Source organism: Scleropages formosus, chromosome 3 (genome assembly GCF_900964775.1).
Source record: "Scleropages formosus chromosome 3, fSclFor1.1, whole genome shotgun sequence".
NCBI classification, from domain to species: Eukaryota; Metazoa; Chordata; class Actinopteri; order Osteoglossiformes; family Osteoglossidae; genus Scleropages; species Scleropages formosus.
Window position 1 is genome coordinate 28,143,018 of NC_041808.1, and position 14,453 is coordinate 28,157,470.

Genomic DNA, 14,453 nt, shown 5'->3' on the forward strand with positions numbered 1-14,453 from the left:
TAGTATAAGGGAAGGAATCACATCATTGTGTGGAATAACCAAAGAAATTAAAAATATAATTGTTTGCTTTTTGATAATCTAAGAGAAAATAATTTGCTGACAACGTATGAGACAAGCGGTTCAGAAAATGTGTATGTGTGTGTGTATAGTATACTGTGTTATATAGTTGCCCAGATATTATATTGCATTGTGAAAGTATATTACAATACATTAACTATGTGACTGAATTTCCCAGAACAAATTATCTGAACCTTATTAAATGGGATGAATTGGCAAAGAGTTTTCAAATTGCAAACCTGCTTTTGGTTAAGAAAAAAATTCAGTCGCATATGTATGTTACAGACCGTGGGGACCTTGTCTTAAAATATCAGTGGACTGGGAGAAGTGTTTGCACTACAGGGATTACTTGGTAATACATACCTTTCGAGATTTATGGAAACTGGGTAAGGTTACAGGTTTCAGATTTTGTGCTTATTATCACAGTTTATTCTTTTAGCCCAAAGATTTACCGTTGTTTTCCCATTGGCTGGGGATATATGCAATTTTCACATTGTATTCCTATCACAAATGGAATGTGAAGCTCATAAAATACACCTGGGTATTGACTGAATTTTATGAACATATTTTTAAGTTATTTTGCTGTTTTATCTTAACCCCTAAAACTGTGTCTATGCTCTTCCGTCAATTTCAGCCAGTGAAAATTATTCCTCATTTGTATATAATTCTATCTTGGATGTTATATTGATGGGGGCATGTTGGTGGTGGGTTCTGGGGTGCAAGCCCTGCTTAGGGTGGCTTCCAATGCACTGGTGTCCTGTCCTGGGTGTGTCCCCTCCCCCTTCAGCCTTGTGCCCTGTGTTGCCAGGTAAGGCTCCGGCTTGCCGCGACCCCGCTCAGGACAAGCGGTTCTTGATGATGGATGTTATATTGATCATTATTATTATTATTGAAATTGTTCCGACTCATCTTTAGAGCTGCCATTGTGACTGTGGTACAAGCCACAGATTAAATAAATGTCAATATAATTTTTCCAAAATCTTCACCTATTGTGAAAATATATAGAAAATCTGCAATTAATTTTCCATAGAGTCACATACTGTGAAAATATTTCAATCACAGACATATTAAGACTATATAAACAGCACAGTCAGCTGCTTTATGACAACTGGTCATTATTGGTTCAAAAGTTTAAAGAGGATCTGGCTGCATAGACATCCTTACCCATTTCATTACTTCTAAGAATTACTGTTATTGAATCATATTTGAGTATAGGTTTGAATTGAACAAAGGCTGTGTGAAGTTTTTATTCTCTCCCTGTGTTTGCATGTGTTTCTTCCAGTTGATCCAGTTTCCTCTCACAGTCCAAAGACATCCACTTCAGGTGACTCTAAACTGTTGAATTGTGAATATCCCTGCAGGGATTAATAAAGTGCCAGTCCTATCCTTTATAGTGTCAGTGTATGTGTGGCTACTCTGAAACAGACTGGTGTCCATCTAGGGTGCACCCTATTCGACGAGATGCTGTGCTTCTGGGATACCAGCAGACAGACACAACCCTCCCTGTAGTATGTCCTTCCTAACAGTAATTGTTGTTTAAATATTCAACATTATTAAAGTAAGAATAATACATACAATATTCATTTCACACACACACACACACACACACACACACACACACACACACTTTCAGAACCGCTTGTCCCATACGGGGTCACGGGGAACCGGAGCCTACCCGGCAACACAGGGCGTAAGGCCGGAGGGGGAAGGGGACACACCCAGGACGGGACGCCAGTCCGTCACAAGGCACCCCAAGCAGGACTCGAACCCCAGACCCACTGGAGAGTAGGACTGCGGCCCAACCCACTGCGCCACCGCACCCCCATATTCATTTCAATTCAGTTTAATTTTATAGAGAGCTCCTCTCACAAAGTGACACAGAGCACTGAACAAAGGATCAGAGGCACAATAAAAATAAAAGGTTGGCTATATTGTACATGAGATTACTACAATAACTATATTAATGATTAAAGCTGTAAGTAAGCCAACTGGCCACAGAGGAAAGGAACAAAAAGCTCCCAAGGTTCACCCTAAGTGGGAGAACAATCCATTGTGCACTACACATGTAGATTTACACACTACCAGAGCACTCAGAGTAAACCCATGTAAACATATGGAGAATATGCAACTCCTCAAAAATTGAACCAGATCAAAACCTCCGCCTAGTCCCTTCACTGTGTCACTGTGCCATTCTCTTACATTGTGTTACAAAGCTAAATTGTGTTGCTGCTGTGTTGTTTGCTTTTTGTGAGGAATTAAAAATACTACATATTTGTTATATTGTTGTCATGGCATGCAGGGGGGTGCGGTGGCGCAGTGGGTTGGACCACAGTCCTGCTGTTCAGTAGGTCTAGGGTTCAAGTCCTGCTTGGGGTGCCTTGCGGTGGACTGGCGTCCCGTCCTGGGTGTGTCCCCTTCCCCCTCCGGCCTTACGCCCTGTGTTGCCGGGTAGGCTCCGGTTCCCCGTGACCCTGTAAGGGACAAGCGGTTCAGAAAGTGTGTGTGTTGTCATGGCAGAACCTGGAAATCCAGCAAATGGACTCAGATGCAGTAGGAGAAATAAGCAGAGGGGCAGGCAGGAGAATCATCAGGGACAGGCACAGGTCAGTTGATCAGCAAATGTCATTCAGAGGGGCAGTCAGGGGTCAAAACCAGGAAAACAAGAACAAAGGGTCTGGGAGCCAGGCAGCAGGATAACATACGGATAAAGAACTCAGGCAAGGCGCTGTGGTTGCTCTGATGGAGGTTCCGCACTCAGGAGTGTCTGAACCGCCCTTTCATCCCATGCCTCCTTGATCAGTTGCAGGTGCAGGAGCAGGGCATGCAGTCATAGGTGTGACAGAACCCCACCCCCACGGATGGATCCTGCCGCCCTACGCAGCATGGGAGGACAGTCACGGGGACAAGGTGCCGGGTGGTCCAGGTGGTCCCTGTGGAAGTTTGCAATGAGAGCAGGGTCTGAAATATCATGCACAGGTGCCCAAGACTGCTCCTCTGGCCTGTAACCCTCGCAATCCACTAAATATTGAAGGCCTCCATGCCATCGCCATGAATCCAGCTGTGTCTTCACGGTGTACGTGGGCCCTCTATCCACCTGTACTGGGGGAGGTGGAGCATCGGCATTGGTGTTGGTGGCCTGGAAGACTGATGTCCCACAAGGCTTCAGCAGGGAGACATGAAATGTGGGATGAATGCAGAGTCAGGGTGGCAGCAGGAGCTTATGTGTGACTGGGATCACTCGACGGAGGACCTTAAAGGGCCCGAAGTAGTGGAGGCTGAACTTACAGGATGGGAGATGCAGCTTCAGATCTCGAGCAGACAGCCAAACTCTCTGTCCAGGTATGAAGGAGAGGGTGCGCCGGTGCTGGTCTGCTTGCTGCTTGTACTGCTGGGTACACTGTCTGAGGTGGTCCCGGACCAACTGCCAGGTTCCCTGGCTTTCTCGGTACCAGTCTTCTACAACAAGTATAGGGCTAGACCTGGCGTGCCAGGGAAACAAAACGGGTTGATAACCCAGAATGCACTGAAAGGGGGACATACTGGTGAATGAATGGGTGAGGGCGTTGGGACGTACTCTGCCCAGGGCAGGAACTGGGTCCACTGGTGCTGGTTTTGGGAGCAGTAACTGCGGAGGAAGTGGGAGATGTCCTGCTGGAGCCTCTCGACCTGGCCATTTGCTTGGGGATGGTAGCTAGAGGTCAGGCTTGCCGACACGCCCAGCTTGTCCCGGAATGCCTTCCATACATGGGAGGTGAACTGCGGGCCCCGATCTGAAACGATATCCTCTAGTAAGCCAAACAAATGGAACAAATGTTGGAAAAGAGCCCTGGCCATCTCCAGGGCTGTGGGCAGCTTCAGCAATGGAATCAGACAGCACACTTTGGAGAATCGGTCTATCAAGGTGAGTATTGCAGTCTTGCCCTCGAATGAGGGGAGGGCTACGAAGAAGTCCACCACCATGTGGGACCAAGGATGGGAGAGCACGGGCAGAGTTTTCAGCAGCCCCACAGATTTCTGGGTTGGCGACTTAGTTTGAGAGCACGTAGGGCAGGCCTCCATGTACTCCCTTACGTCCTCCCACATCAAGGGCCACCAGAATCGTCCCTGCAGGAGAGAGAGAGAGGGTCCGACGCACCCTCGTTGGTCGGGGGGGACTGGGTTCGATTGCCTGGGCAGCCTGGAGATCTTGGAACAACTGCCACCTAACCAGGGCCACCACGTAGTCCTGGGGCAGCATTCTCAATGGATGGGTCACGCAAGCGTGAGAGGATGTCAGCCTTGGTGTTCTCTGAACCTGGCAAGAAAGACACAGTAAACTGGAATTGGATGAAAAAGAGGCCCACCTGGCCTGGTGACGGTTGAGCCAGCGCGCAGACTGGAAATACTCAAGGTTGCAGTGGTCAGTCAGAACAAGGAAGGGATGCGCTGCCCTCTCCAGCTAGTGCTGCCACTCCTCCAAGACTAGTTTGATTGCCAGCAGCTCTCGATTCCCTATATCGTAAATTTGCTCAGCTGGAGAGAGTTTATGCGAAAAATAGGCGCAGGGAAGGAGCCTAGGGGAAACCCCCTTGCCTCTGGAATAGGATTGTCCCCACTCTTACTACTGAGGCATCCACCTCCACCACAAAGGGAAGAGTGGGGTCAGGGTGGCGCAGGATAGATGCTGACGTGAACCAGCACTTGAGTTCCTGGAAGGCGTGTTGAGCATGGTGGGTCCAGGCCAGACGGGGCTTTTTACCTGCAGTGAGTGTGGTTAGGGGGGCAGCAACAGAACTGAAACCCCGGATGAAGCGGCGATAAAAGTTAGCGAAGCCCAGGCACCGCTGAAGAGCCTTCACTGTCTTGGGTTGTGGTCGCTCCAAAACTGCCCGGACCTTCTCCGGGTCCATCATCACCCCCCTTTGCTTAGGATGTACCCGAGGAAGGATGCCTGTGACAGGTAAAATAAACACTTTTATTTTTAAACACGGTTGCAACACTGCTCCAGAACAACCTGTTTGTGAAAGGGGAAAAGTGTTTATTATAGGATTAAAAGTGTTTATTATAAGATTAAAATATCATCAAAGGACACCAAAATGCATTCGTTGACAAGGTCCCTGAGGACAAGGTTGACAAAGGCCTGGAATACGGATGGGGCATTGGACAACCCAAACGGCATGACGAGGTACTCGTAGCGGCCTTTGGAGATGCTAAAGGCAGTCTTCCACTCATCCCTCTCTTTGATCCAGATCAGGTTATATGCACTCCGGAGGTCAAGCTTGGTAAACAAGGTGGCACCGTGTACTCGTTCCAAGGTGGCCGTGATCAGAGGTAGGGGATGAAGGTACAGGACCATGATAGCGTTGAGCCCTCGATAATCTATACAAGGACGTAGGCCTCCGCCCTTTCCCTGGATAAAAAAGAATTCAGCTGAGGCTGGAGATGTGGAGGGCCAGATAATGCCCGCCTGTAATGCCTCCGAAATGCAGTCTCTCATGGCTTTCTGTTCCGGGAGAGACAGGGGATAGACTTGGCCATACGGCGGAGAAGTGCCCGGCCAAAGATCAATGACACAATCCCAGGGCCGGTGTGGAGGGTGAGCCGCTGCTCGACTCTTACTAAAGACTTTGCAGAGGTCCTGGTACTCAGGAAGAACCACCACAAGTTGTGCCCCCTTCAGGCTCTCAACTGAGGTAGCCCGGCAAAGGAGATGCAAGCACGTCCGCACCCCTGAGTCCACCAAAGTACGCGTGCTTATGTGTTTTCTGGCCCATGCTATGACCACCAGTACAGTCAGCTGTAATTCAAATTGGTGTGGCACGCTGACCTGGGAGTCCGGGCGGGCTTTTCGTGAAGGGAGCAGTGGGCAGGAGGCTGAGAAATGGCGGGCGCACCACAGTAGAGGCACAACCTGTCTTGGAAACGCCATTGTCTCTTCTCAGGGTTCAGCTGGCCTTGTCCGAGCTGCATCGGTTCCTAGGCTTCCTCCGCTGGATCAGTCACCGGGATGGCAAGGGTACGCCCCCGTGCCAGGTTATCAATGGTAATTGCGGTCTCCAGGAACCGGCCTAAAAAGTCCAATCCTCCCCATGATAGACAAGCTTTGCCTGAACCCGGGGGTGAAGCCCCTTCCGGAAGCATGCCAGGAGGGAGGCGGAGCGCCAGCCGCTCTGCTCTGCCAGGATCCGGAACTCCAAAGAATACTCGGTGACTGAACAGTTGCCAATTGTGTATATTGTATCAATAGCAAATTATATACCAATAATTTTGTTTTGTAATGGGCCAGCACACTAGCAGAGCCGGTAGAACAATTCTTGCTGAATTCTTCCCAGCATAGCAGATGGCGCTGAAATCTCTTCTAATTTAGATTAATTTTTCTCTTGGCCTCTGACGGCTTTGTAAAGTAGTTCATCATCATTTGCTATTCATATGACACTTCTACAGGGCAGCTATTTTAATAATGCGCGCTAGAAAAATGGCGGTATAAGACAAGTTATGTTCTGAAAATTGCATGTGCGCGAAGCTCTTTGTATGCTGTGGAATGTTTTACGTTGCATTCAAGACAACCATCTGCCAACCGCATGTCCCGCCCAATGTGTTTTGTACGCAGGTTCCCAGTAGAGGTCCCTCTGTCCACGGTTCTAGGAGACACCCAACAGAGCTGTCGCCCACCTTCCAATCTGTCCAGCTTTTAAAAGCGAATGGGCTCGAAGCACTCATCGTGGAATCTTGTGTAATAGCAGGCATACTTTGTTTTTACCAAGAATGTGGTTGTTATGTGCAAAACTTTGGCTTTTATTTTTGGTGACAGTCACTGGTGAAGGACAACAGTGAGAGACCTGACTCTGGGAAGTGGATTCTCCTTGGCAGTGACATGACCTCTTTTGTCTACTTCTCAGGGTCATGTCCTCTCCTACTGAGGGGGGAGGTTTAAATAAAGGATGTCCCTCCTCCCTCATCCCTTTGTGCTGCCACAGCTATGTGCATGTTTGCAACAATCATAGCAACAGCTTTAGTAGCAAAAAGACCTTATGCTAGTGATTGAATTACCGTCATCTTGCATAAAGCAGTTTGCACTGCAACACAGAGCACCTAACAGCAGAGTGTTCACAACCTCTGCAGAGTAATATAAGCAGTGACCTTGTGATTTATTTCTTTATATCATAAATATTTGTGAGCCAAGGTTTCAAAATGTCTCCATGCGTTGTGCTGTGTACTTTTTCTCACACCCTATACTTACAAGGTAGACTCCAGACCACTATGACCCTGCACTAGACCAGTAGCTATTGATAATGAATGACTGCATGAAGGTATAACATACAATTTATAATAATTTATGTCATGAATATTATAAAATATTACCTGTGTTACTACTGTCATGTTCAAAATACCTCTTATTTTGGTTTTCTAACTAATGCTAAGGTGGCATTTTTTTGTATAAGAACTGATTATTTTTTCCATGAGGAACAATGTCAATTTGATCCCCTTACAACAGGAATTTTCTGTTAAGCAAGTGATGGGTGTACTGGGAGGCTCCTAGCCCTTGTAACTCACCTTCCAGTTCACCCAGTCATTAAAGAGAGTGGACTTGAGGCATTCATTGCAGAGTCATGTCTGACCACTAGTTCAGCTTCTGTTCCTGAGATCACCCCAATTACAGGATAATTTTTTTTGTTCATGAATTCCTCTAATGGGTTTCTAGTCCCTCTAAGTGTGTTGTTTGAACCTGTATGTATTCGCTGTAGAACTTGGGTTCACCTATCCTTTTGCGCTCCTTGTTACAGTACATTTTTCAGGTTTTGCATGTATTCAAAGAAAGCTGGATGACCAAGTGAAAAGTATGTCTGGTAGAGGCGTACATTCAGTGAAAACCTAATGCATTCCTGCTCTCTCATGTTTCAGTGCTGAGTATTAACAGACACTGGTAAATAGAGAGCTTCAACGTATTATGGCCATGATAATCCCCAAATTAAAACCCTGCACAGAAAAACAACCACAATGTGTATGTGTTCAGATCACTGTTTTCGCAGCTTCACATTCACGACAAAGTGTGCACTGACGTTAAACAGTGATAAAAACTCTTTTATCACTTCAGTCCAGCGCAACCTCATCTCAGGATACGAATAGGATATTGTTACTCTTGCAAGAGAATGCACTTGGGCAACAGAGGGGTAACAGCAGAGATGGGAGCATGAGGTAGGGAGATGCACACAGAAAGGGCAGAGAACATGAGTGAATTGTTTAATGAGGCCAAAACCTGACCCTTTCCTATCTGTCCCACCATGGTACATTCTGGAGCTGCCAGATAGACAGTCCCTATCCACTCCACCGTATTGTCAGTAAACCCTATTAACAATGGATTCCACCCAGCCTCACTCCTCTCTGCACAAACACAGTGTCATCATTTGACCACTCATTGTGACTCATATGCTAGCAAGTCTTCAAAGGGATACATTTTAGATATGGAAAAAGGGCAGGTGTATTTACTGTGCATTTTCAAATAAACATATTTACAGATACAATACAGTGTTGCATATTTATGTTTACATTATGATCAATTAAAAACTGTACAATGTTTTTTAAATATAACATTTTTAAAAAGGCCATTTTTCGCTGTATCAGTTTGGGTACCAAACAACTTTTTTATTCTCTCTGCTTTATCTTCAGCTTTTACTGCTCAACTAAGATTTGCTCTGCAAGAATGACAATGTGTACATGTCAGACTTAGCCTTGTGAGTATATTATGCTGCTTTATCTCTCATGGGATTTATGGGCTAAGAACATAGCATGAACCCTGCCAGAGAGATTTGCTTTTAAGGGTCAGACTGACTGGAGCTCTTGGGTTTGCAGTTGGTTTTCTTTTGTCACAACTTGAAAATATCTTCTTACTTTGGTGTGTAGGATAACATTGCTGAGAGGTAAAAAATGAAGCCAGTCATACATTAAAACTCAGTTTATGACACAGACTGTATACAACCTCATTAAGATGTAATGTCTGAAAAAAGATAATAAAAACATAAAAATTTTAAATAAAGATGCATTCAGCCTAATAGCTGGTGACTATGACTGGGATAAATAATAGCTATTTATTTCCTGTAACGCATTTTACATTAAATTACTCAAAAAATGTAAAATTAGAGTGATGAGAAGACCAGCTATCAAGCATATTTAATAAGTGGGCAGCTCTCCTAAGCAAAAATTGTGCAGTTTAAGGTTGATTGCAGAAAGTGGTTCTGGAATTAACTGCTACCATAAATGATATTTAAGGAATCTTCCTTAAGCAAGTTCTTCTGTGTTTAAGTTGTTTGAACATAAGAGAATAATGCTATATTTAACCTGAAAAGTATGCATGAACTTGCATTTCTCATGTTTTATAGTTAATTATAATTTTACCTTTTTCCAATTATAATGTCATATTAAATAAGGGTTCTTGATATTTATATATTCTATTTGAGTATGTGTAACTATATAACATGGAATAATCAATGACATGCAGCACACAATACATAAATATTACTAAAATTCTACATGTGCTGTATGTGTGCCGTGGACCTGCCTCACCATGCAAAACACCAGCTCAGTGAGGCATGTTTCATTCTGTAGACAATGTCCCAGGGGACACTAAGCTCTCTCTCTCTCTCTCTCACACACACACACACACACACACACACACACACACACACACACTCTGCCTCTCACCCCTCCTCCCTCCATCACCCCAGCCCCCCTCTCTGCTGCATTGATGCTGCTGCCTCCCCTGCGTGATGATGTCACACCCTCAGTGCAGCTCAGCATCCCTGTCTTTGCCCATCAGCAGAGCCATTTTGGCTTTGGAACGGAGGAGGACGTCAGCATCCAGCCCCTGGACAAAGTAAGCAAACCCTTTACAGTAGGCCTTGGGTGTTTTTCCGCCTGATGTCCACCTGCTTGACTTTGTGGGACGAGGGAGCAACATCACTGCGGAAAACAGCTATTGACGAGACAAAAGCTGCACTTGGTTCAGAGTAAATAAGCCGGCAAAAAACAAGAAAGCAGAAGGAGACAGAAAGGTGAGACTTGTCTTTGAATCTGGAACATGATTTTCGTGTGACATTTTTTTTTACCCATCCTGTGTTCAGTTCCATGGGCTGGATTCCTTTCGGGGCACATCTATCTTTGTACAGCCATTGAAGGGCCGTCAATAGCTCAATTCATGGCTGTGGATTGTAAACAAGGGCACAGTGACAGATGTCTTTCCGTACAATTGTGTGCGCGTGTGTGTGTGCGCACAAGCTTCAATTGAAAAACAGCTTTTAGACATCCAATCATGTCTGAACGACAGACCACACACTCATCTTATTTCGAAGGAATTCGGTAATCTTGCCGACACTGGTGTTTAATATTAAAATAGCACATTGAAAGTATTTACAGTAAAATGAGTACATACATAGCATATATACACCAGTGTTCTTAATGTGGGTTATTTTAATCTATTTATTTATTTTATAAACACCCTCACTGAATTACACATTGAATACTCACTCGAGAATTGCGGCTACACTAAAAGAGGGAAATATTGGCTTTTCTCAAAATATTATTATAAAATTTGGGTGGTTTAGGGGTACCTGTGTTTCTGTCTCACCTGAAAATGGTGGTGAAAACAGGGTACTGAAATGCTGAGAGGGGGTAAATGAGTAATGTACAGTCCTCGGCTACCCTCATTGTTTTCTTTTTTTTTTTTTCATAACTCACTTTGAGATTTTTTGTACGGTATACAAACGTACATCCTTTACTTAAAGGACCTGGGATGTTACTGTGTGTGAAGCTCCACCTTTCACTGGATTTACACTATTTTACCGTTTCGTGGGTTATTTCGCGGGACGGGATGCAAAATGGTCGCTTTTCCGTCCAGTCACACGGCGGTGTGTTTCCACTTACAGCTTCCACACAGTTGGTTTAAAACAATCCTCTTCCATAAATGAGCGGTTATTTTGCAAAATACTGCCAACACAGCTGTGCGGGACTCTCTTCATAATCATATTTCATTCGCATCGCTTCAACGGCGTCGATTGTTGGGGTTAGCGAAGTAAACATGGCTGTTTTGGTGAGGTTGTGGGCTTTCTAGCGGTTATATTCCGCCAAAGTGGGTGTTTAATCGAGGCGGGAGAAGGGATCGAGAGCGAAGTAGGAGACGCACCCTTTCGGCGAAGCCCCCGTGGGAAATGAGGGCGCAGCGCAGCCGTTACGCGCCGCGAGAAAATCCCGACTGCGCGCGCCTCACATCGGCACACGAGATGAGGAAACTAGCCGAGATCGTCGGGGTTAGAAGCACGACTTTTAAAAAAAAAAAATGGACGTTAACGCTGCGCAGTGACCCGTTTTCGCGTGTGGGGAGGAAGCGATGCGAAGAGGCTCGTTACGTAAACGCGCGCAAAAAAAAAGGGGGACTTCTTGTACGCGCTCGCTCGTCGCCATAATGAGCTCCTTGCGAGCGCGCGCTGGCGCGCGCGGCAGCTCTGTGGTAACGACGGTGCGTATTTGTCGCCGGTGACAGACAGGTGTAGCTGCACTTGGGCACCTCCTCTACATACCCATTTTCCGCTTCACGCTTTCATACAGTTTCGTTCAATAAGCTCTACAAACCGAGTGGGAAGATTCTTAGTGGGAGCTTCTCTGCTAACGAAAAGAATTAAAGAATATGAATCATGGGGGGGGGGGGGGATTCATACAGGCATCCCGGGAATCATATGCTCCTGCTGCTGAGTCTTGGAATTATTGAACTGAATTGAATGCAAACATATTTATATTTATTATACCATTTCTATAATCATACTATAGTAGGGGAAAATATGCAGGTGCTGTGTGTTAGGGCTGTCTCCTTCCAGTTGGTAGGTTCGAATCCCACTTCTGCTGTAACCCTTGCTTACAGTACTCGCCCTAAATTAATACAATAAGAATACCCTGTTATATAAATAGCAGTTGAATTATTGTGCAAACATTATGTCATCTTGAACAAAAGCATCAGCTAAATCACTAGTAATGGGAATAAATCTTAAGTACCTTTTATTACAGATATCTAGCTAGGATCAAATACAACTACTACCTTTTTTCTGTTGCTACATTTATTCATTTAGCTGATGGTTTTCGGCAAAGCGACTTACGGTGTTCAGCTGCTTACAATTACTTACCCATTTATACAGCTGGGTAATTTTACTGGACTGCTTTAGGGTAAATACTTTGCTCAAGGATACTACAGCCAGAGGCAAGGATCGAACCCGTGACCTCTGGATCCAAAACCAGCCATCCTCATCCCCATGAGGCATAGTTTTATGCAATGAAATTTCTACATAGGTTGTACCATCATGATATCTCTTTTTCTGAGCATGGCCTTACATGTCAACAACAAAGTGGACTGGTCTAACAACATGGATGCACTGTATAAGAAAGGACAGACGAGGCTGTACTTTTCTTAGAAGACTTACGTCATCTTTTACACTGTTGTGTGCGGGGGCAAACATCTCATGTGGTGAGACCCACAGACTCAACAAGCTTGTAAAGAAAGCGGGTTCTGTCATGGGGTCTGACCCCCTACTCAGTGGAGGAAATGGCAGCGTCCAGGAAGCTATTATTCATTATGGACAATGGCTCACATGTCCTCCATGAAGTGATTGCCGTGAGCTCCTATAGCCATCAAATTATTCAGCTACAGTGCACAAAAAAGTGCGTTTATGCATCCTTCCAGGGATGTGCCTTGAGTATATAAGAGTCCTTGCACTTGTTTCATTGTCTAGTGTACAGGTGATCTGTAAATCTAGATTTTAAAAAAAAAAGTGTTATTTGTTAATTATTTTATTTGGTATAATTGCACCTTATTGATGTGTTATGTGTCATGTGTTGATCTGCTCTGTGTGTGTGGTAACCTCTCTACAGGGATTAGTAAAGTACCATACTACATAATGTCCTATGTAGTGAAAAAAATCAGTTGAGTTCAGATATTACAATATTAAAATATGAGTTACTTTAGAGTTTTTGAGACAAGTAAATTTAATTGGTCTAAACTTGGAAGTATCTGAGAGCATTCTTTGTTGCAATAACCTCAAAACAGAAGAAGTTACAGCATTATATTTCCCTCTACTTGAATTGTTTCCTAGCAATCTTAAGGAATTCTATATGATTTAAAATACTGTATAGAAACTCTGACCTAATTCTTCCATGAGTAAGAATAACATTTAAAAAAAACAAATCGTTAATAAGACTTAGTTTTGCCAAGAAAGGTCAGTCCAAAGGGGTGGACATAAGCAGCTGTTTAAATGAATATTAAATTAATAATGCAAGATTTCTGCAGAACTGTAATATCCATTTAGATGACATGTTTTGAACTTTGAATACAAATACAGAAACCCCTTGACTTACAGAAATAGACCATTCTTCAGCCCCTTACGTAAGTCAAAAGTCACATATGTCAGATCCCATCCCCCCACCACCACCATTCAACATCATCACGTGTCATCTTCACGTGCTCCTTTATACATGCAGCATCCTTCACTATTGTATTGACAGTCAATACGGCTAAAGCTGGTTCCTGTGTATCACAGACGATAATCTTTGTCCACCTTCATGCTTCCTTATTATTTTCGATTTCATCTCCAAATCAATTGCTGTACACTTGCGAGACGGTCCTCGTTTTTTTTCCAAGTGCACGTTTAGCACCGGACATTGCGAATGATGAAATGGCTAAAAAATAAGCGAAAAAGCACTACGCTAACAAGATGAGATTTGTTCACAGCTCAAAACTGAGAAGATGCAGCTTCCTGCCTTGTCTGATTACGCTGTCTTGCGCTTAACTTATTTCAGATGTTTTGCGTAAGCACTATTCGTAAATAATGTATATGCCGAGAATTTTTCACGTAAATCTGGCTTTACAAAAGTCAAATTTATGTAAGTAGAGGAGTGTCTGTAGTAAAGAAATCTCTTTACTATTGTGTCTCTTATTAATGCTGGCCTGGTCAGAAAAGGTTTACAAGACGGAATTTACTTGAACAGTTACAAATTAAGCTTTTTCTTCCCAAAGAAAATTATATCAGCAGCATGTTAATATTTTGTGTTGCCTGTACATGTTGTTCAGAATATTTTTATGTCGGCAATATATTTCCAGGCTGCTTAGTCCCACATTCTAAATGGAAACTTATTGTGCTGAAAGAAAATGTCAACATTCACCAAACCCTGTTCTTTCCATTGCGAAGCAGCACGAGCTGTTCGCCAGGCTCTTGAACCCTCAGCCACCTCGGAGCACTCAGCCCGTGGCACCATGGCAGGTGCCTCAGTGAAGGTGGCGGTGCGAGTCCGCCCCTTCAATTCTCGGGAGATTGGGAAAGAGAGCAAGTGTATCATCCAGATGTCTGGGAACACCACCAGTGAGTACTAAGTTATGATTTTAC

The 14,453-nt window shown here is 44.4% G+C and overlaps 1 protein-coding gene across 5 annotated transcripts in view; it reads left to right on the forward strand.

The window, feature by feature from the left end:
- The first annotated feature begins 9,828 nt into the window (after positions 1 to 9,828).
- Positions 9,829 to 14,453, forward strand: part of kif1aa (kinesin family member 1Aa) — a 59,166-nt gene continuing 54,541 nt past the window's right edge. For all 5 annotated transcript variants that reach the window (XM_018738631.1, XM_018738635.1, XM_018738636.1 and 2 more), the window contains exons 1-2: positions 9,829 to 10,085; positions 14,259 to 14,429. In XM_018738631.1, coding sequence (XP_018594147.1) covers positions 14,324 to 14,429 — 106 coding nt within the window. In that variant the 5' untranslated portion in view covers positions 9,829 to 10,085; positions 14,259 to 14,323. The remainder of the gene's footprint in view (positions 10,086 to 14,258; positions 14,430 to 14,453) is intronic.